This window comes from Malaclemys terrapin, chromosome 1 (genome assembly GCF_027887155.1).
Source record: "Malaclemys terrapin pileata isolate rMalTer1 chromosome 1, rMalTer1.hap1, whole genome shotgun sequence".
NCBI lineage: Eukaryota > Metazoa > Chordata > Testudines > Emydidae > Malaclemys > Malaclemys terrapin.
In genome coordinates, this window is record NC_071505.1 from 15,683,467 (window position 1) to 15,705,605 (window position 22,139).

General features: G+C 45.2%; 1 protein-coding gene across 3 annotated transcripts in view; it reads right to left on the reverse strand.

Annotated features, from left to right (window-relative positions):
• Positions 1-794: 794 nt before the first annotated feature.
• FRMD4A (FERM domain containing 4A) overlaps positions 795-22,139 on the reverse strand; it is a 300,489-nt gene continuing 279,144 nt past the window's right edge. For all 3 annotated transcript variants that reach the window (XM_054016783.1, XM_054016776.1, XM_054016793.1), the window contains exons 17-23: positions 20,435-20,663; positions 17,969-18,025; positions 16,506-16,743; positions 15,809-15,973; positions 13,394-14,253; positions 10,652-10,748; positions 795-4,875 (exon numbers count right to left, since the gene is read on the reverse strand). In XM_054016783.1, coding sequence (XP_053872758.1) covers positions 4,773-4,875; positions 10,652-10,748; positions 13,394-14,253; positions 15,809-15,973; positions 16,506-16,743; positions 17,969-18,025; positions 20,435-20,663 — 1,749 coding nt within the window. In that variant the 3' untranslated portion in view covers positions 795-4,772. The remainder of the gene's footprint in view (positions 4,876-10,651; positions 10,749-13,393; positions 14,254-15,808; positions 15,974-16,505; positions 16,744-17,968; positions 18,026-20,434; positions 20,664-22,139) is intronic.

Below are 22,139 nucleotides of genomic sequence, written 5' to 3' on the forward strand. Positions count from 1 at the left end.
GACTCAGCAGAACTCCCGTCCACCCCCAGGCATAGGCAGTGTGGGGTGTTTCTTCCAGGGACGATGGGTTTAACCCCAAATCAGAGTACGTTAACCTGGGCATAAAAGGATAACAGAAAACTCTACCAAGCTGGCATGCAGTCCAGCCCCTCTGCCCTTGGGCGAGGAGCCTCCTACAGGCCGTTTCCTCTGACTAGCAAGCACCCAATTCATAGTCCTCCCCGAGTACCTGAGGGGAGGGAAACAGCTGAAGTTAACAACCCCTTCTTCACTGGGAACCAGATAATGCCCGTGCACCATCGTAGAGGCCCCATTGGTTCGATTATTTTTATGTATTAAGAATGGACTATTGTTGCCACCGGGTTCTAGGTGAGTTCATTAAAATGACAGGTTTCAGAGTAGCAGCCGTGTTAGTCTGTATCCGCAAAAAGAACAGGAGTACTTGTGGCACCTTAGAGACTAACAAATTTATTAGAAATTTAGCTTATGCTCTAATAAATTTGTTAGTCTCTAAGGTGCCACAAGTACTCCTGTTCTTTTTTCATTAAAACGAGCAATGTAATTTCCCACTACCCAAGATAGCCCCATAGTGACACTTACATTGTCCTTCCTTTTACGACAAGAGGCTGCAGATATTGGGCAAAACTACAAGCTGAGTTTTCCAAGCACTCTCCCATTAAAGGTCTCAAGGTGGGCACATAAAATCACAGGTTACTTTCAAAAATCTCAGCCACGGGGTCTACAGGCTTCTGCTATGGCTATAGGCAGACAATGAACGTACCCAGAGAGGAGAGTGTTGTTCAACCCTGTTTAATATCTCAAAGAGCTGCTGCAACATTTCATTTTGAAAATGCTTTAATAAGGAAGTGTTGACAACACTGTTTTGCAAAATGTAAAGGTAACTATACAAATTCTTAATACAAAAAGAATAAATTAAAAGCAGATTTTTTTTTTTAAATTCTGCAACTTTTTCTACAACATACATATTTTCCCCCTGATTACAGGTGAACAGAATCCAGTAAAATCATTTTACATGCTCTAAAGTCAGTTTCAGAGAGACCTAATTTTTTTCTTTTTTAAACTAGAGAGTCCATTTTACACGACTTGTAATAAAACTATTGACATTAATATATATGTAAAACTTTACATCTAGTTAACTAAGCAGTAACTGGTCATCTGATAGCACCTGAATGGGGTTTGCTATGTCCAAAACTAAAACTAATACAGAGGGAAAACAAATTTGACCTTTTCAACATTTTCAACACTCGACTGCATATAGTATCATTTAAAAATAAACCCTGCCTCGCAATATGGCCTGATGTATGCATACACCAGGCTTCTGGCTAAACCAAGGGAGTTTCATACATAGAGACTAAGAATGCAACAGTGGCTTTATATCCGAAAAGGGCCTTTATTAAAAAAGAAAAAGAAAAAGGCTGGTAAGTTGGTAGTCAAGTGCTCGTATATAACAGTTCTGTTTTACCCCTCCATGTTATACTTAACCATGTTAATCTAATTTGATTAACATTGTATGTACATTTGTGTATAATTGAATTGAGCTAAACAGTAAAACCTGTTTTACTTAATGTCTTTACTACCAGACTGGCTCACGTGTGCCTTGATTGCAAACCAGAAAAGCAGACCACAACGCAAAACCCAATCCATTTCTCAAAAGATTTTTCTCGCCTCAAGCCTGTTGGCAAGGCAGGCTGACCAAATTGTTTGCAATGTGACTTACACCATCATGAACTTCAGGGCTGCCACCCCCTTGCCCTCTGCAAAACTGCAGGCCTGCTCTGATTCTGGAGCAATTAATTTTGATTAGCAATTTGTATTACAGTAGTGTCCAGAGTCCCTGTTGTGCTGCTGGGCTTGAATCCTTTTAAATAAAAAAGGCTACACAGAAAAATTATTTACTAGGGAAATGAAAATATAGACAGTTGCTCAAAGCCCCTGAACTTCTTGGGCTAATTCCTGCCTGGTGATTAACCTGGGCCCTCTGTTTATACACCTCTACCTCAATATAACACGACCCGATATAACACGAATTCAGATATAACACAGTAAAGCAGCGCTCCGGGGGGGCAGGGCTGCGCACTCTGGTGGATCAAAGCAAGTTCAATATAACGCGGTTTCACCTATAACGCGGTAAGATTTTTTGGCTCCCGAGGACAGCGTTATATCGAGGTAGAGGTGTAGTTAGACTTGGAAGGATTAGCGTTTAATCAGCAATGGCTATTAATCAATGATGTCTTCTCTCCATCCAAAAACAGAAGTGGGGCAATAAGAGCAATTCCCTCATTAGTCATTCATATTTAGAGCGAGGGAAAATTAAACACACGTGGTATATTGCACTTTTAGATGAACAGGTGCACTCTCCTGGTTGTCAGATCCGCCTAGTGCTTGGTTAGCAAGATAGATGATTATTGTCAACTATGTTTTTTATTTCTAAATATCTAATGATTCTTGACTTCCATAGACATCAGGTTTGGAATGTACATAAGAACGGCCATACTGGGTCAGACCAAAGGTCCAACTAGCTCAGTATCCTGTCTTCTGACGGTAGCCAATGTCAGGTGCCTCAGAGGGAATGAACAGACCATGTAATCATCAAGTGATCCATCCCGTCGCCCATCCTCAGCTGCTGGCAAACAGAGGCTTTAGTGTTTTAAATTTAAATTTCCTGCAAGTGCAAAAATTTGCCAGCTCTATAGAGAGGTAATTTTTATAGCAAACGGCACAGAAGTTAGATCTGAGTTCTATTTCTTCCTACATGCTCTCGGGCAAGTCAGATAACCGCCCTGGGCCTCACTTGCCCCCAGCCACAGCTCCTACAGTGCCTCACAGGAGTATAGGGAGACTGCATGGTAGCAGATAAGTGCAGAATATTAAAACAAGTCAATACATGTATAAACGATGTAGGAAAAAGCACTCACAGTAACTGCTAACATTCATTTTTAACCACTCCCCCTACTCCTAATCTTTCCAAGCCTCGTTATGGGCAATCTGTGCTCTTGAAAGCTTCTGGTAAAACAGTTTCCCAGTGACACTATTACAAGAAAAAGGTGTGGCAGCCCTCAAGTTTAGTTTTAAATTTCCTGCCCTCCGCGTCTGGTAGACTAGCATTATTCTTTGAACACACACACACACACACACACACACGCACGCACGCAAGCACGCTTGATTTCTTTAAACTAAAGCTAACATCAGTTTCTGCTTTTCACAAAGTAACCCCCGCCAGCCATTTCTTTAATTGCCTTTCCCATAGGAAATCGTCATCCGCATGCACAAATGGGGCGAGAACCCCACCCCATCTAGTGGCAATAAAAACAGCGAAGCACCATAGCGAAGACGAGATGTGCCAGCTTCAACCCCCACCTAGCTTGTGCACTAGTTCAGTACAAAAGTGTCTTTGAGGCCTTTTGCCGTTTGATGGCTTGACATGTGTAAAGCATAACTCCAAAGTACATGTAAACTTGCGGCTCCCGTCATGACTCTCTCCTAGGTTTCCTTTTGGTATCCGTAGACAACGAGAGGCTGTGTCGAGTGCATCAAGGTTACTAATTAATTAGCTTTTATTATGGTCCCTTCTTGCAATCTGAAAATTTGCCTAGTCTGCTGGTTAGTAGAGAGCACTACTGAACCCTTCCACTTTATAACATAGTGGGGTCCCTTGGATACCAATACTTTGGTGATGAGCCCTTTGCTACACTGGCACTTACCAAAAGCGTAATAATCGGAACCGTTATGCTAATGTGGCTTTACCACGTCCATTAGCTTGTAATGTGCTTCCCTTTGATTTCATGTTAAACACTTTGTGCATAAATAGGATATCCTTTATTGGTTATTTCTATTCATAGAACGGCTTTTGGCAATTTTCACCTTAATTTATCATAAGCGTTACAAAAAACCCCAAACAAAAACTGTATGTATTGGTGGTTAGCCTGTGCCGGCCACAGATGCTAAGAGTAGCAGTACTTGCCTCTTTTTTAGATAATACCCTTGTAAACCTTTGTGTCTGTCCAGTTTAAACAGCAGCTTTTCGAGATTGATTTTACGATCCCAGCCCAGAGCTCTGGTGTGTCTTCATCCCAATGGGTGGTTGTTGTTTTATTTTTTGGAAGGGCTTAAAGTGAGGAAGCAAGTAAAAACAGTTTCCAAACTGTAGGCTGTCATCTCTGGAAATGGGCACATCTACAGAGACGCTGCCCATGCTCTCGTCTCGTAGTAATTCTGTGATCTTGGCAGCACTGAACTGATTGCGATATTCTGACACATCTCTGAAGCAAGAGGAGCTTTTCTTTACTCCAAATAAATACTTCAGGAGTAAGGAATATATTTCACAACCACTGTTTCTCGCCCCCTTAACTAATGTTCTGTTGGCTTCAGACTGCAAGTTGTAGAAATCTTACTATTTTCCCATGCCATAGACCTATAAGATTGTATTTATACCTTGAAAGGCTTTCAAAGAAAAAAACCCTGCCATCTGGCTGCTAACATAGTTATTCATATATGTTGTCCCCACCCCGGGCCCTTTGGGCTATAGGAGTTGTATGTCAGTCTGTGGCAATCTGGTTTGAAACACTGCTATCCGTTGCTGGTTGCGGATGCATTCTGGGGCTAGTATCTGTAATGGCGTCTTGAATCGCATTTCGAGAAAAGTGCTTAGCGTTGAAGCTGGTGCCGGGCGACAGTGCATCTGGGTAAGGCAAATGAGAGGCAGTGAGGTGATCTCCGAATGGCATTGATGTGATCAGATTGAGGTCAGGGGTTCACACTAGAGTCCCAGGCTTGGCTTTTTCCTGTCCATACCACTGGACATCTGCTAGTTCTGGATAGAGGGGAGAATCCAGGAAACAGCTATCGTTGTAGCTCCTACAGAAGAAAGGAGACTGCCATTAGAATGAATGCTGCCGCAAGAGTTCATGCAAAAATTCAACCACAGACACACCACCATGTGACAAGAATGGGAAAGGAAAGAAAATGCAGCATGTTCATTGGCACTTTGGGTTGGTGTTGGTTCTGCAGACAATCATGGACCTGGCAGCTGGGGCCGATTCAGCAAGAAGGAGCCACCCAGTAGTCCTCTCCAGAACAGCTTACCTCTGCGGAAGCAGTACTGGGTGAACAGTTCTCGCTCAGATCTCTCCATGCCAGTTAAGCTAATTTCTCTGGACAAAACTGAGTTCAAATGGCATTTCCTGGCCCCTCCTCACAAAGGAATGCACAGAATTGTATATCTGTCTCATTGTCCCCATTTAGAGGTAAAGTGAAGCCTCTAGTCAGTAGCATCTGTTCTCATGGGCGCTTTTCATATGACTGATGGCTGAAAGGACAGGGGTCATGTCTAGTGCAAAAGTACATGCACCAATACTTGTTTCTACATGCATTCGTCCCTAAATGAGATGGTGGATGAGTGGCTAGAGCAGGGGTTCTCGAACTGGGGGTTGGGACCCCTCAGGAGGTCGTGAGGTTACTACATGGGGGGTCACCAGATGTCAGCCTCCACCCCGCTTGCCTCCAGCATTTATAATGGTGTTAAATATATAAAACATGTTTTTAATTTATAAGGGGGGTTGCACTCAGAGGCTTGCTGTGTGAAAGGGGTCACCAGTATAGAAGTCTGAGAACTCCTGGGCTAGAGGGAGAACCCTCTCTACCAGAGCATAAAGTGTGGGTATATTTGCTCATCTGTATATACACATGCAGCTTTATATGTGCACTGGTTCTCTCTCACATTCTTGCAGCAGCCACTGACATCTCATCCCTCATAAGTAGGAGGTTTTTCCCTTGGAGTGATTCTCTGTAGGGTGCTTTTCTCCCCTCTGCCTAGGGGCCAGAGTTGGGGGATTGTGCGCTTGGCCATTGAGATGGGGGAATAAAACCTTGCTTCTTTTAAGTGACTGACTTGAAGGGGAGTGGAAGGACCCGTGCTGTCATCTCAGTGCTTCCCTGCAGCACCTCTCAAGTATAGCTACCGAAATGTGAAAACCTTTGTCAGGGCTGAATCTCTGACTAGGACAAGTGGACCTTGGAAATCATTTGAACAAGATAGGCCAGGAAACTTGTGGCCAGACCTCCTGATGGCTTTTTTCCATCAGCGACTTCATGAAGAAGAGGCTCACGCTAGCATATAGGATCAGAGACATTAACGTTGTTGTGTGATGACAATGGCTTTTTGGTGACCGGAGGAAGGTCTGATGGAGCATGATGCTGTGGCATCTCGGTGTTGTGATGTTACACAGTTGATGAATGATGCATCACAACATGCTGACATAATGCCACCACCACCTCACAATGTAAAGGTCTCATGGTGACACACTGGGATTGCCCTGTCACACTGACTTTCAAAAGCTTCATAGTGTGTTCCTGTTCAGTTAGCGAATACCTTATATTTGGGGCACGTCTACAGCAGACAAGGAAACTGTTGCTGGCGTACTGACGGCATAAATAGTTCATTGCCTTGCTAAGTTCCCTGTTGCCCATTCCCAGCTTCTGACAAACAGAGGCTAGGGACACCATCGCTGCCCATCCTGGCTAATAGCCATTGATGGACCTATCCTCCATGAACTTACCCAGTTCTTTTTTGAACCCTGTTAGTTTTGGCCTTCACAACAGCCTCTGGCAAAGAGTTCCACAGTTTGACTGTGCATTGTGTGAAGAAATACTTCCTTTTGTTTGTTTTAAACCTGCTGCCTATTAATTTCATTTGGTAACTCTTAGTTCTTGTGTTATGAAAAGGAGTAAATAACCCTTCCTTATTTACTTTCTCCAAATCAGTCATGATTTTATAGATCTCTATCATATCCCCCCTTAGTCGTCTCTCTTCCAAGCCGAAAAGTCCCAGTTTTATTAATCTCTCCTCATATGAAAGTTGTTCCGAACCCCTAAACATTTTTGTTGCCCTTTTCTGAACCTTTTCCAAGTCCAATATATTTTTTTTGAGATCGGATAACCATATCTACACGCAGTATTCAAGATGTGGGCATACCATGGATTTATATAGAGGCAATATGATATTTTCTGTCTTATTATCTTTCCCTTTCTAAATGATTCCCAACATTCTGTTAGCTTTTTTGACTGCCGCTGCACATTGAGTGGCTATTTTCTGAGAACTATTCACAATGGCTCCAAAATTTCTTTCTTGAGTGATAGCAGCTAATTTAGACCACATGATTTTATATTTATAGTTGGGATGTGCATTAGTTTGCATTTATCAACATTGAATTTCATCTGTCATTTTGTTGCCTAGTCACCCAGTTTTGTGAGATCCCTTTGTAACTCTTCGCAGCCTGCTTTGGTCTTAACTATCTTGAGTAGTTTTGTATCATCTGCAAAATTTGCCACCTCACTGTTTACCCCCTTTTCAAGATAATTTCTGACTATGTTGAACAGCACTGGTCCCACTTCAGACCCCTGGGGGACACCACTATTTATTTCTCTCCATTCTGAAAACTGACCATTTATGCCTACCCTCTGTTTCCTATCTTTTAATGGTTAACCAGTCCATGAGAGCTTACCCCATGACAACTTACTTTGCTTAAGAGCCTTTGGTGAGGGACCTTGTCAGAGGCTTTCTGAAAATCTAAGTACACTGTATCCACTGGATCCCCCTTGTCCACATGCCTGTGGACCCCCTCAAAGAATTCTAGTAGATTGGTGAGGCATGATTTCTCTTTACAAAAACCATGGTGACTCTTCCACAACAAATCACATTAGCCTATGTGTCCGATAATTCGGTTCTTTACTATAGTTTCAACCAGTTTGCCTGGTACTGAAGTTAGGCTTACTGGCCTGTAATTGCCAGGATCACCTCTGGAGCCTTTTTAAAAAATTGGTGTCACATTAGCTATCCTCCAATCATCTGGTACAGAGGCTGATTTAAATGATAGGTTACATACCACAGTTAGTAGTTCTGCAATTTCACATTTGAGTTCCTTCAGAACTCTGGGCTGAATACCATCTGGTCCTCATGACTTATTAGTGTTTAATTTATCAGTTTGTTACAAAACCTTTTAGATTTTATCTTCATAGCACTCCTGTGAGCTAGGGCAGAATTATCCCCATTTTACATATGAGGAATGGAAGCACAGGGCAGATTACAATGACTGGCCTAAGACTGCATAGGAAGCCTGTGGCTGAGTCGGGAATTGAACCTAGGTCTCCTGAGACTTAAGCCACCCTTCATCTCCACAGAAACATCCCCCAGCACTTTGTCCAGACTGCTTTGAAATGACTCGAGCAAAGGGGCTTCCCTTGCTACCCTTGGCTAGCCGTGCTTATCCACTTGCATTCCCATCCCAACTGGCGTGAAGTCTACCTTCATAGGGAAAACTAAGAGCTACAGACTTGCTGAAAGGGCCACCCACATAGGCCAAAGCTTGCAAATGCTTCCAACTTGCTCTTCCAGGAGCTGAGCAAAGCCTTGCTGTCACTATCCAAATGTCCACACAACCCAAACGTCCGCTCCTTATGGATACTGGGGAGTCAAAAATCATTTGCAGAGCACACGTTAAAGGGAAGAAGGATGAAAGAACAAAACATTCCCTTACTATACCTCTATTCATCAGTACTTTGGTGAGTTGGAGACTGAGACTCATCCATAGTGGGTGAGTTGTCTGTTGCTTCTCTGAACAAAGGAGAGCGCCAAGGGAGGAAACAGTAAAGAGGAAATGTTAAAGAAAAGAAGTGACACACATTGTTAAGAGCTTATTAATACAGTGGGAAAACAAGTTGATGAGTCACCTTAAGACAAAAGAGTTAGTGACATAAGAAGACATGTCAGGCAGAATTTCAAGCCTTTGATTCATGCTGGGAAATATCAAAATGCATTGCTGTGATGGCCAAGTCTGTATTCTGCACCTGGTAACAAATTGTACTTGCCTCTTTTTAAATTTTGTTTCCCTAATGGTTTTGTCATTTTACTCAGGCATGAAACCAATAATGGATTCATCTGTTTGATTCCTTTTTGCACAAGATGTTGGTCCAGATCCTCAAATGATGTAGATCTCCATAGCTCCATTTCCACCAGCTGAGGATCTGGCCTGATATTTTTTTTGTTGCGTGAGGCTGGGAGGAGAAGTTCTGGTGCATGGAAGATGGAGAGAAAAACTAAGAGACTTCTCAACTGGTTTCAGATCATATTACTTGTATTCAGGGTAGGGATGTGCTGAGGAAGATGATTACAATGAGGGCTGAGGCAGAATCAAGGCTACGTCTTGGGCTCAGATCCATACCTTGAATGGGGCAAATCTCAGCAGTTCATTTCTGTCATTTTGGAGTCTTGCAATACTTTGGCTGCCTCTGAACTGGAACCAATAAAAATACCCACTCCAGTTTTGGACCGGACCCAAACCCACAACTGTTAGTATGGGTTTGGGGGCCAAGAATTTGAATTTGAGCATGCTGAAAGGCAGACATACTTGTTTAAGGATCTGAGGTTCTGTTTTTATCCCCCAGCTTTGTTTTAAAGCTCCATTTTCTCTTACTCAATGTCTTCTGGGTTATTGTTGCCATAAAACCAAATGTCATGTGTGGACGTCTTTGTTTATACTGGAGCACCTACAAGTCTAGTGACTGTTGATTAAAAAAAATTTTTTTTTTTACTCTTGTAAAATCAAATATTTGGGTACAGGAGAGTGACACAGAGGTAGACTAGAGTAAGAAATTCAAGACCCACCAGTGTTTTTCCTCTGCCATGACCATGGGATAAGCCCACCACATCTTAGTTCACTGCTCTTAGAGGACCATTACAAATGGCTCAAGGTCTCTGCAACCCTAGGGCAGCAAGTCTCAAACCATGTTCCCTGAAGACTCTCCTGGTGTCTTCACAGAACACAACATTGTGAGAATCAAGCACTGGGATATGGGGTGCTGTGTAGAGCCCGGAAAGGGCCCCTGTTTTACCCAGCTTACAACGTAGGCAGCAGGACGGAAACTCTGGAGAACCAGTGCCTTTGGGGAAGCTTCCTTCTGATCCTTGAACCATGCGCCTCTGAGCAACCTTCTGGATGTGTGCAAGAGTTACCATAGACTAGCGTCTCATGTTTATACTGCAAGATTCCATTGATGCCTGAGAGAACTTGGACAACCACAATGGCATTCATAAAGAAAATTCAACGTTAGTGCTCCATACAGCATGGGGAACATAGGTGGTGTCTACACAGCTTTTGCAGACATGCTCCCACCACTGCTCGGACGCTGGTGCTAGCCCTGGTAGCAGATTGTATGCGAATGACAGACGGATGCAAATGCTGAACCAGTCTAAATTAGGGGTTTCCCCATTGCTAGAACTGCACTAATGCTAGACCAATGGTGAGCAAATATCTGAAAATGTTCTGTGTAGATTATAGGCCATTGAATACCTGAGAGTGTTCCTGTGCCCAGACCTATCCTCTTTCACCAGTGTCTTCTCCTTGCACTGTATAGCAAGGCACAGTACTAGAACTTGTTTTCCGCCTCAAGTGCCTAAATGATTGCGATCATCTACCTAAAGGTTAAATCAAATCTACATTTCATACTTTAAGGCAACTCTGGCATGCCGAAGCCTAGAACCTGCTTCAGCATCCAGGATGGTGGTTTTGGAGTGGCTAGAAAAAACTGCGGAAAACCAAGGAATGGTAATCCTCTAACTCTGCCTCCCGAGACTCACCCAGTCTGCCATGCTACGATGTGGTGGGGACTGCTTGGTGGTGTAGCTGCTAGTTCACTAGATGGTGTTGAACTCCTCTGGCTGTGAGGTAAGGCAGCTAAAAGTGAGGGGAAAAATAACCAGTTAGACAAGGAGAACAGGGTTAAGGACTTCCAGCACTGTCAGCTCATCAGAGCAGAAGAAACACGGCAACCGCCCAGGAGTTGGAACATCCCATGTACAAATGGATCTCGGCACGTACCGGTACTCCCTGAGCAGCACAGCTTCTGTGCAAATGGCTAGCCAGCAAACTCCTGACTGCGTCTGCTGCACGCACATGTGCCTGGCTCTGCGTTCAGATGCCTGGGGAACATTTTATCCCAACCCAGCCTCCGACTGTGTGTGATTATATGGGCTGAAGATCCTTCCCCATCTACCAAACTCCCCACAACCAAGAGTGGCACCTGTCCCTCCACAGGAGCTGAAATGAAGGAGCAAAGCCAGCCTTGCATATTTGTTGTCTCATTTCAGAGGCTTCACAGGCAGCTCAGGGACCATGGGAGGAGTTCTGTGCTAGTAGCCGTCAGGCTGCTAGCTGGGAGCTTCCAGGCATATATACTACTTGCTGTACAAAGAACAGCTCCATAGATTTCAAAGCCCAAAGATGTTTTTGGCCATGCACTAGTAGTAAGATTCATTTAAATGTGGCTACCATGAACTTATTAGCATGAGCCAAAAGTGGGCTGGTCTTTGTTAATTTTCATAGAATATCAAGGTTGGACGGGACCTCAGGAGGTCATCTAGTCCAACCCCCTGCTCAAAGCAAGACCAAGCCCCAGACAGATTTTTGCCCCAGATCCCTAAACGGCCCTTCAAGGGTTGAACTCACACCCCTGGGTTTAGCAGGCCAATGCTCAAACCACTGAGCTATCCCTTCCCCTCATTTTATGTTAATGACAGAATCTACAAAATCGAGACAAACACTGTGGGCTGTAGTCCACGAAAGCTTATGCGCTAATAAATTTGTTAGTCTCTAAGGTGCCACAAGTACTCCTGTTCTTTGTACTGTAGGAGTGGTTTTACAAGGCATTTCTGCTTTAAGGATCTATTTGAGAAACCCCTCTTTTGGTCATTCTATCCCAATGCGCAGATCCCTGGAACAGTGACCTCTCCAAATCTGACATGCTCAGAAGCACAGTCGTCTTTGAAGGACACTGTGGGGTCCGATAGACATTTTAGAGCCATGGCTGATCCGTCCAATGATTGATGCTTCTAACTAACACTCTCCCACAAGTTGTTAAATTCCTTACCTGCGGTTAAATAACACTTAAAAAGAAGACAGAAGCAAAGTCTAATCTGTTCCTTACAAGTGAAAGCCCCATGGGCCACTATTATCCCATCATCACAATGGGGACTGGCTTTTAAAACAGGACTAGGTCCATACTGGCATAGTTGGTGAAAGCGATTTACAGCTGGGGCAACTAACAAATGAGGCAACGATTTTTGGTTTCACTACAGACGCCCCCCTGGGTTACACAAACCTGATTTGCACAAATCTGCACTTATGGAAAAAGTTCCGTAAGCTAGAAATAGTTTTTTTGTTTTTTGCGTAATGGTCAGGTATCCATTTCCGACTTTCGCAAAATTCGAGTTATGCAAGGCGTTCCGAAACGGAATGCTTGCGTAAGTTGGGGAGCGTCTGTACTAGCATTTTCTTTCTTAGATGCCCCAATTATCTGAAATGATAGGATTTCCAAAATGGGTCTTTACAGCTCAGGAGGATAAGCACGTTAATTAAATTTTAGGTACTTCCTGCTTCTGTTTGGGGCAGAAATGCCAAAAGGTCCCGGAACTTCCCGTCAAAAAAGGAATAAAAGAAAGTTTGCAGAGCAAAGAGAGCTGGGGTGGTTCAGGTGAGTGGTAATGGACTGTAAAGCCTTTTGCCATTAAATCTTCGGCTCAGACAAATCCAGCTGTCATTTAATATGAATATTAGAGGAAAGGCCAGAGGCCCAAACAGGATGGGGCTCCACTGTGTTAGGTGCTGTACAAAGATATGGCCCTACTTTATAGAGCTTACAAGATTACAAGCAAGCACCTCTCGTAGTTGTACTGAAGGTATTGTATGAATCGAGGATCTCAGCCTTCAACCACTCACCCAAGTCTTTTTTAGTGGGGCCACTTGCTCTTTATTTTAAGGAACGGTGCTTTTTTTGCCATAACAGATAGTCTTATGTTCCTAATGGAACACTGATTAAATGCTTTACTCTTCTATGTATTTACTGGGAAAAATCAACTTCTCTTGAGTTTTCCTACGTTTTTCCTCATGGCTCACTTTAACGGACCCTGCCCACAGTGATAAACCTAACGTGATACTTAGGATCAGCCCCCACAAATGGGCTTTTTCGCTGCTACCACTCTAAAGGCCTGATCCAAAGCCTATTGAAGTCAATGGAAACATTCCCATAGATTTCTGGAGGCTTTGTCTCAGGCTCTGGGGATCTGTCTCCTAGCTCTCTGAAGAAGTCATTCACGATGGATGAGCTCCAGGGGACAAACCCTCAGCCGATGACGCTCTCTGATAAAGTTCACTCAGTGCTAATCCCACCATCCTACATGCCTGTGCTTCGCATTGTGCTATGTTCACAAAAGGACAGGGGACGCAGGCTGGTCTGGTTTCATTCATAAATTACCAAAGCGCAATGCAGGCATTAGACAGCTAAGAGCAAACTTGGATCTGCTTCCCCAGGGGCTGGCTCTCACCTGATGTTGCTTTACACATTTGAGGCATCCTCGTTACCCTGCTGTGTGCCACAAAGGTGCTTTGAGAAGATGTGCTGTATTGGGAGCTGCTGTCCGAGGAGGTGGAGCTGGTGTGCGACAGGCGGCTGTGCTCCTTGTGGGAGGCTGTGGACCGCTGGTACCACAGACGGAGTTCATCTGATACTGCAGTCCTGCCCGAGCCCTTCTCGTGGCCTTCTCTGCCCAGAGATGGCGTCCTTATGATCTGAGAACGGGAGGGGGTTAGTCTTATCGAGTCCACTTCGTCCCCGTGCCAGGTCTCTTTAAACATCCCCCCTGCCGTGTAGGAGTTGGAGGTTTTAAATTGTGCTTTCACGCTGTAGTGTCCCTCCTGGTCGTTCTCCAGGCTGCGCACCACCACGGGCGTGGAGCTGCCTTCGATGTACAGGGGGTACTCTTTGATCCTGTACTGAGAGGAAGGCTGGCTCTGGCTGTGCAGGTAGACCCCGGGGTGCCCGGTTCCGTTCCTTGCCGCCAGGTTGGGCATGCTCCCTGAATTAGAAGAGACCAGGTTTCCCGCAGATTTGTGCCTTTGCCTCTGCCGCTCTCTGGCTTTTGAGGGGGAATCCTCGGCCAGGGTGGAGTAGTTGGCGTTCATCTGAGCAGGGTAGTAGTGCTCAGAGCTGGAATGGCTGGTGCAGGAAGAGCAGTCGTCCATGGGGTCAGAGCCATTACTGCTACGAGTCCTTGGGGTGTAGAAATCGGGGCTCCCCGTCTCGTTCTCTGACCCGAGGAGCTTGCCTTGTGACTCTAAGCTGGAGCTTCTGTGTCTAAAGTGCTGAGCTAAGCTGTGCAGTCTGGTCGGGCTGATGTCTACTGACCTGCAGGTGTCAGGAAGACAGGTTTTGAGTCTGCTTGGTTAACAAAACACGCGGGGTCTTTTTTTAGCTTTTAAGACCAAAACACCACACGCCCATCAGTGCAAATACACGGAGCTAAGCCTGAGAGGTGCTGAGTGCTCACAACTCCCCCCAACTCCAACAACCCCAGGCAGGATACGGGGCATACCATGCGGGCATGTTAGTGCAGGACTTGAAGTAGATGTACCCCTCTGAGGTGAACTTCCCACCTCCCTGCCCAAAGCCAGAGCAAGTGGGCTTTATGGCGGGGAACTAAGCAGAGTTATGGGGTTGGACTCCCCAGGCAGCTTGTGGGGCTGCAGTCCCTCTGATTGCTGTGGGTTGAAAAAGCGGCCAACTCCCCCGCCACATTCCCTGTGTGCAGATTTGGGGCCACGAGGTCCAAATACTGAGATCCTCTGGCTCCTCCCCAGCCTATTTGGAGTCAGCCTGGCACCCCCTTTCTGCAGCACACGGGGGGGGAGAAAGAGGACAGAAGCCTCCCAGCATGGTTGCCCCACTAGCCACCTCCCTGGGCAATCCCCACCATTGCGTATAAGTGGTGCAGAGGGCACTGCCCCCAGTTGAGTTTCACCAGCACAGCGGCAGGGAACACGGAGTGCTGTGGATCTGTGCAAACCTTTCCTTTGGTTTCTGTTCTTGGGATTCCATGCCCCATCCCCACTGCTTTGCAATGTGGGGGGTCTACCAACCCACAAAGCGCAGCCCCAAACTGAGGTGCGCTTCCTTTGTGGTCAGGTGGCTTACGAAAGCATTGCAGGCCTTTCCTCATGTTCACCGTGACACTGGGTAGTCAAGGCCAGCTCATGCAGCACCATCCCACAGGGAATGAATGTTTTTCTGCTCCCAGCTCAGAAGAACCACCTCTATTAAGCAGCTATGCTTTGCTGGTCTCTTGAGTGGCTTTAGAGCTCAAGACGGTCACAGTGTGACTGTCCTTCATGCGAATGCCCAGATTTGCATGTGTAGAAGGGTGTTGATTCACATCCAAATCTGGGTGGCCTTTATTCATGCTGGATGGCCTCATCCCCTGTTCATAAAGTTTCAGTCAGCCACTCAAGGCACAGAAATGATACCATGTGACCAATCAGACCCACCTCTACTTGGTCCCTCAGATGTTTCCCTTTAGACGGGCTTTTCGGCATGCCCAGTTCACTGGAGCAGTGGTTTAACACTACCCAATCTTTCGTGTCCAAAAGGAAAGGGTCATTCCCTACCCTTAACTTGAGCACTGATATTATCACCTTGTCACTTTCAAAGAGTGGCTTGGAGGTTGTAATGGCCACGAACAGTCAGAACCTTTGGTTAAGATCTCACCCAAAGGACTTGGTCCATTTTAGTTTTGTTTTTTCATTTGAAGTAAGTTGAGGATTCAAGCCCTGATTCAGGAACGAATCCCCACCGAGGAGAGCGCTCCCTTCCTGAATTGAGGCCTCTTGTCTTTAAAGCGTGAAAACAAAAAACACTTTTGCGTCACCGAAGGGAGGCGAGTTGTTTTGGGAGCAGCAGGACTTACCTAGTGGAATGGACATAATGCGGACTGCGTACCCGTAGGTCTGGTGTAGATGGCATGCTGGACTGGGAATTCCAATGCGGGAGGCTCCTGATGGGGCTATTTTGCAGAGAGCTGCTCCCTCCAGCCTCTGCACAGCTTCCTGTGCTGGGGAACCGCTTATGACTGCTGCAAAGCAAGCGCTGCATTTCAGACTTCAGACAGAAACGCTCTACACCTAGGACCTGGAGTCTATGGGCCAAATTCAGTTCTCAGTTACACGCATCCCGCTGAAGCGAATGGAGTTCCACTCACGTAACTGATCTGAATTGTTTTTTACAGTAACAAAAGTTCAAGCACAAGCTCTTACGAAGATTCGGCAGAAGTTTCAGTGAGAGGCTGTTGTCTGTCCTCTCCAACTGCCTTTTAAAATAACAATCAGATACTGACCAGCACTTTGTGTGATTATAGCTGTTACGATCTTCTAGGGCATGATTATTTACCAAAACAGCTAAATATCATTCAAGTGAGCGATGTTTCTGCCATGAGATTTGGGAAGAGTTTTCATTATATAGGTTCAGGTTAAATACAACCGCTCTCTCTCTCTCTCTCTCACATACACATGGCATAACCAGAAAACGCCCGTCATTACCATACCAAATGGGCATCTACAAAAAGGAGGATGTTTATGTAGTTGGCAATCTCCAACTGTCTGACTTACCTGGAATGACTGTGTGAGGAGCGTTTCTTGACCTTCTCGTAGGGTTCATCCAGGGATGATTCGCTCCACATCTTGGGCTTGATAGGGGACTTGTCATAATCATTCCGGTGGTAGTGCATTTGTCTGAGTCCTTCCAATGACTGTGGAGGAGGTGGTCTGTTATGTAGGGGCGGCCGGGGAGGGAGTCCTTTGTGAGGTGACTGTAAGGGGGATATTGTGCTGGTAACCTGAGAATCCTCTGCGAAGAGAAACAAGGAGAGCAGCTGATGCTTTTGAAGGACACTAGGCTGCAGTGTGGCTTTCCCCCAGCATGCCCAAGATTACCACTTGGCTACAGTGCAGCAGACAGAGATGCTTTTTCTGAGCATGAATTATATGGTAATGAACTTAGGGCCTGATTTTAAGAAGTGTTCCAGTAGATCCTCTAGTTCAATGTTTCTCAACTGATGGGGGAAGGGTGGCGGTCATGAAAGGCAATTGGGAGGATAATAAACTTTTCAATACAAAGCAAAGAAAATAAAACTCTTCTAGACCCGTGTGTACCATAGTTTGGCCGCTTTCATGTTTGTGCCAGCAACCCTCTCCGATTCTCCCTTCCCCCCAACTCTGCACACATCTTTCCCCTTCAAGGTCAAGTATTCGCTGTCAACCTCTTGAAAAACATACCCCAATTAAATAGGCTTAGCACTGTTCTCATGGACACATTTACTGTAAAAGAGTAAAAAATGTAAGAGGGGATGCAAATAGCTTTGGACTTTGACTCAGGGATCACCAACCTGGAAAGGTTGAGCTACATTCCTCTAGTTCAAACACAAGTTATTGGACCTAATATAGGAATCACGGGGTGATCTTCTCCAGCCCGTTTTATGTAGGAGGTCAAACTAGAGCATCCCAATGGTCTCCCTTCTGGGGGAGCTATGGATGCTCAACGCCTCTGAAAATCAGGCCCTTAGTGTGAGTTATATGCCCTATTCCGCCAACGAGGAGGTCTTAAGGGGTTGCAGATTTGTTACAATATGCATGAGCCTTTTCCTACAGAATACGTACTTATTTCTATTTCTGTACTTTATATATAATTAATAAAACCTTCAAGGGGGGTTTGATGGAAGGTGTTTGAAATTATCTGCTCTCAAATGGCAAGGACAGTGTTGTTGTAGCCATATTGGTCCCAGGATATTAGACAGACATGGTGGGTGAGGCAGTATCTTTTATTGGACCAACATCCGTCGGTGAGAGAGAGAAGCCTCCAAGCATACACAGAAGAGCTCTGGGTAAGCTCGAAAGCTTGTCTGTCTCACCAACAGAAGTTGGTCCAATAAAAGATATCACCCACCTCGTCTCTGTGAAATGGCACTGGCATACAGGGGCACAGGCATACAGGGGATTTCCTCCATTTTCAGGGGGATGCAGTCATCCTTCCCTTTATTATGCAAGGTTTCTAGGGTCTGAGATGGACAACGTACCATCCTCAAGAACAAGGGCATCTGAGAGGGAGCTATCTTCACTGGCGATGTTTCCTTCTGAGAAGAAGAAAAAAAAACAATCAAAGGGCCATTAATATCACTGTGGTTTAACATTGAATCGCAACAGAATCTTCCCCAGTTCATAAAACACAGTCGTCCCTTGTTCTCCACACTACCAAGAAGCAGTACGATTTCTATTAATATAGGCCAGTTTATTCATAAGAACTTAAGAATGGCCAGACTGGGTCAGACCAAAGACCCATCCAGCCCAGTATCCTGTCTACCGACCGTGGCCAATGCCAGGTGCCCCAGAGGGAGTGAACCTAACAGGTAATGATCAAGTGATCTCTCTCCTGCCATCCATCTTCACCCTCTGACAAACAGAGGCTAAGGACACCATTCCTTACCCATCCTGGCTAATAGCCATTAATGGACTTAACCTCCATGAATTTATCTAGTTCTCTTTTAAACCCTGTTATAGTCCTAGCCTTCACAACCTCCTCAGGCAAGGAGTTCCACAGGTTGACTGTGCGCTGTGTGAAGAACTTCCTTTTATTTGTTTTAAACCTGCTGCCCATTAATTTCATTTGGAAGCCCTTAGTTCTTATATTATGGGAACAAGTAAATAACTTTTCCTTACTCGCTTTCTCCACACCATTCATGAGTTTATATACCTCTATCATATCCCCCCTTAGTCTCCTCTTTTCCAACTTGAAAAGTCCTAGCCTCTTTAATCTCTCCTCATATGGAACCCGTTCCAAACCCCTAATCATTTTAGTTGCCCTTTTATGAACTTTTTCTAATGCCAGTATATCTTTTTTGAGATGAGGAGACTACATTTGTACGCAGTATTCAAGATGTGGGCGTACCATGGATTTATATAAGGGCAATAAGATATTCTCCATCTTATTCTCTATCCCTTTTTGAATGATTCCTAACATCCTGTTTGCTTTTTTGACTGCCGCTGCACACTGCATGGACGTCTTTAGAGAACTATCCATGATGACTCCAAGACTCGTTCCTGATTAATTGTAGCTAAATTAGCCCCCATCATATTGTATTATACTCAGTCCTTACTGAGGCAGAACTCAGGGCAAAGCCTGAGGAAAAACTCCAGGCCAGCTCCCTTGACATGCTGAACTCCCTCCTGGGAGTTGCTGAGGCCTTCAATTCCCACTGACTTCAGTGGGCGCTAGGACTGAGTCAAAACTGAGAGCCCAGATCCCCAGAGGGTGTAATGGAGCTACACCAATTTACATCAGCTGAGGATCAGGCCCTACAGAGCTCAGGATTTGACCACCCCTTACACTTATGAACTACACTTTATGAAGTTACCATTCAGTTGCCAATTAAAAACAAACACAAGGTGCTATGATTGTAGGACATTCAACAATACTTCTGAGTGCCCTCTGAAGCAATAAAAGTTGGGGGAGGGATAGCTCAGTAGTTTGAGCATTGGCCTACTAAATTCAGGGTTGTGAGCTCAATCCTTGAGGGGGCCACTTAGGGATCTGGGGCAAAATCAGTACTTGGTCCTGCTAGTGAAGGCAGGGGGCTGGACTCAATGACCTTTCAAGGTCCCTTCCAGTTCTAGAAGATAGGATATCTCCTTTAATTTATTTAAAAAGAAATAGCACCCAGGCCTTTTGCCAGAAGTGTTCTGACATACATATCTCTCTGGTGTTTGTGTTTGTTGCCCTGGCATATGCACTGTCATTGAGCGGAGAGGAACTCAAAATGCTTTAAGGGCAGCAGAACACAGCTGGGTTACAAATAAGGAAGCAAGAGAAGCGGTGATAATTTCAGCTCTGTTTATAAACAGGAAGAGCAAAATCTCTGCTTGTCATGTGGAAAGCGACAAAATCAGCAAGAAAAAGCTCTGTTATTTTCAAGCTTTGAAGGAGGTTAATAGAAATTACTTTAAAAAACGGTATAAACCGTAAAAAGTGTCCTAAGGATTATGCTTTTGTAAACAAATGGGATGATGATGATGATGATAATACTTGGATTTTATATGATTCCTGTCGCCCAAGATTTACTAATAGTAATTAAGCAACATCCCTCTGAAGGAAGTATTACTATACCCATTTTACAGGTGGATACACTGACTCACAGACAGGTTAATTGCCTTGTTTAAGCTCACATAGCCTGAAATTTACCCATGTGTTCTGAGCCAGCACATCATCTAGGCACCACTCGAGTCCCATGTCAGGTCTCCAACCAGGACAAGGAAGAGACAGAACAATACACAGGGCGAAACAAAGCCTCGGAGTCCATTAGAGGGAGAGGGGCACTACTGGGCTACAAGTTAGAGCAGGGCTTCGGGCATCAGGGCTCAGTTCCTAGCTCTGGCTCAGTGTGGATGAAATTCACTCTCTGTGCCAAGGCCTCTGTTCGAGGCTTATACACCATTCAAGGCCCACTTCAGCCCTTAAAGATATGCCCCAGGCCCTGAACCATACTTACCGTCTATGATCAGGGAGGCTCTCTGAGTTGGCTTCTTTCCAGATTTGATGCGGTACTCATTGATGGCGTTTTCGATCTCCTGCAGCTTCTTTAGGGCATTAAGGTAGGAGGTTTTCCTTTGTTTCTTCAGCTTTTTGCTGACGTTGGGGTCACTGGCCAGGCGCCGAGCAGCCTCGGTGATCTGGGACTGAATTGCAAATTCCCTCTCCAGGCGCTCCAGCTCCGCTTCCTGTCAAATTGGGAAGAGATTCTGGCTGTCCTGGCTGCAAGCTGTCGTGGCCAGATCCTCAGCTGATGTAGCTGCATGGCAAAGCTCCCCTGACTTCAACAGGTCTATGTTGCTTTACACCGGCCGAGGATCTGGCCCTAAATGGCACTTAACAAGAGACGAATCCATCTACCAACCTGCCCCTATCTCGACCACAAGTGCATTGTTAGGGCCAACCAGTGCAACTGCTCCTCAACCTCGTGAACACTTGCTCACATGAGAGAACTCATGACTTCAAAGGGCTGCACAAGGTTGCACAATCTAGCCAGTGGTTCTCACCCTGCCGCCCGCGGGCTGCCCAATCAGCACAGAGCTGCGGTCCATGTGACATCCTCGGGGCATATGCAGCCCACAATGGTAAATAGGTTGAAAACCACTGATCTAGCCCTTATTGTGTGAGGATCGTCAACACTAATCTCAATTCATTCCGGCTGTTGGCCCAATATGTCTGTGTCTGCTATCTGTCTTGCAGAACAAACTCATGTATCCTTATGTGGTGGTGTCTGAATGCCAACCTCTCTTCCACGCATATTTCTAAGGTGTCTGTCACCATGGTGACCGAGTGCTGTATGAAAATGAAACATCGGGATGTTGCACTGATAAATCCCAATGCAAAGTCATGACATTTCAACATAATGTTACGGGTTAGCACTTGTATACCACTTGTATAGTGCTGATCACCTGTTGAACTAATTCAACCCAAATTCAAATTCATCCCAGTTCCAATCCAATTCTACCAAACGTCATTAACGTGAGGCGATACATAAATGCACCGGGACACAATGTCAGCATGAGACATCACAGAGGTGTGATACAATGAGGCCATGCGCAAGGTACGGATGTGTAATGGTTTTAATAGAAGGCTTTGGCCATGCCAGAGAGCCAAAAAGTTACACCCTGTTTGGCCATAGCAGAGTTAAACTGTGCTTAAGCAGGGTTAACACAGTTAGGGCCAGGTTCTCAGCTGGCGTAATTGGCAGGGATACGTTGCCATTAAGTCAATGGAGCTATGTCAGTTTTCACCAGCAGAGAGTCTGACTCTTTGCTTGTAGCCCGTGAAGATGACAACATGGGTTGGAATTTTCATAGGGGTCTGGCTCTCTTACACACCCAAGTCCTATTAACTTTCAACGGGATTTGAGCTGCAAATTAAAACATTAGCTTTGCTAAATGCTCAGTGCTCAGATTGCAAGCACTTTTAGTCACATATTCAGCGAAACCCTATTGTTAGCCATATTCAAAACCTCTCAGTTTACCAACATGCATACACAGAGACGTGGATGCCATAGGAATAACCCCGCCTCAGACCGGAATGGCTCCCTGAAGTTTTCATTTTGGGCATCTTGGCTTCAAAATCCCTCTGCTGTCAGTGGTGAGTCAGCATTGCTTTAAATCTATAATTATAGCTCCTCTCACGGTCCTGCCAGCTGAAGGCCT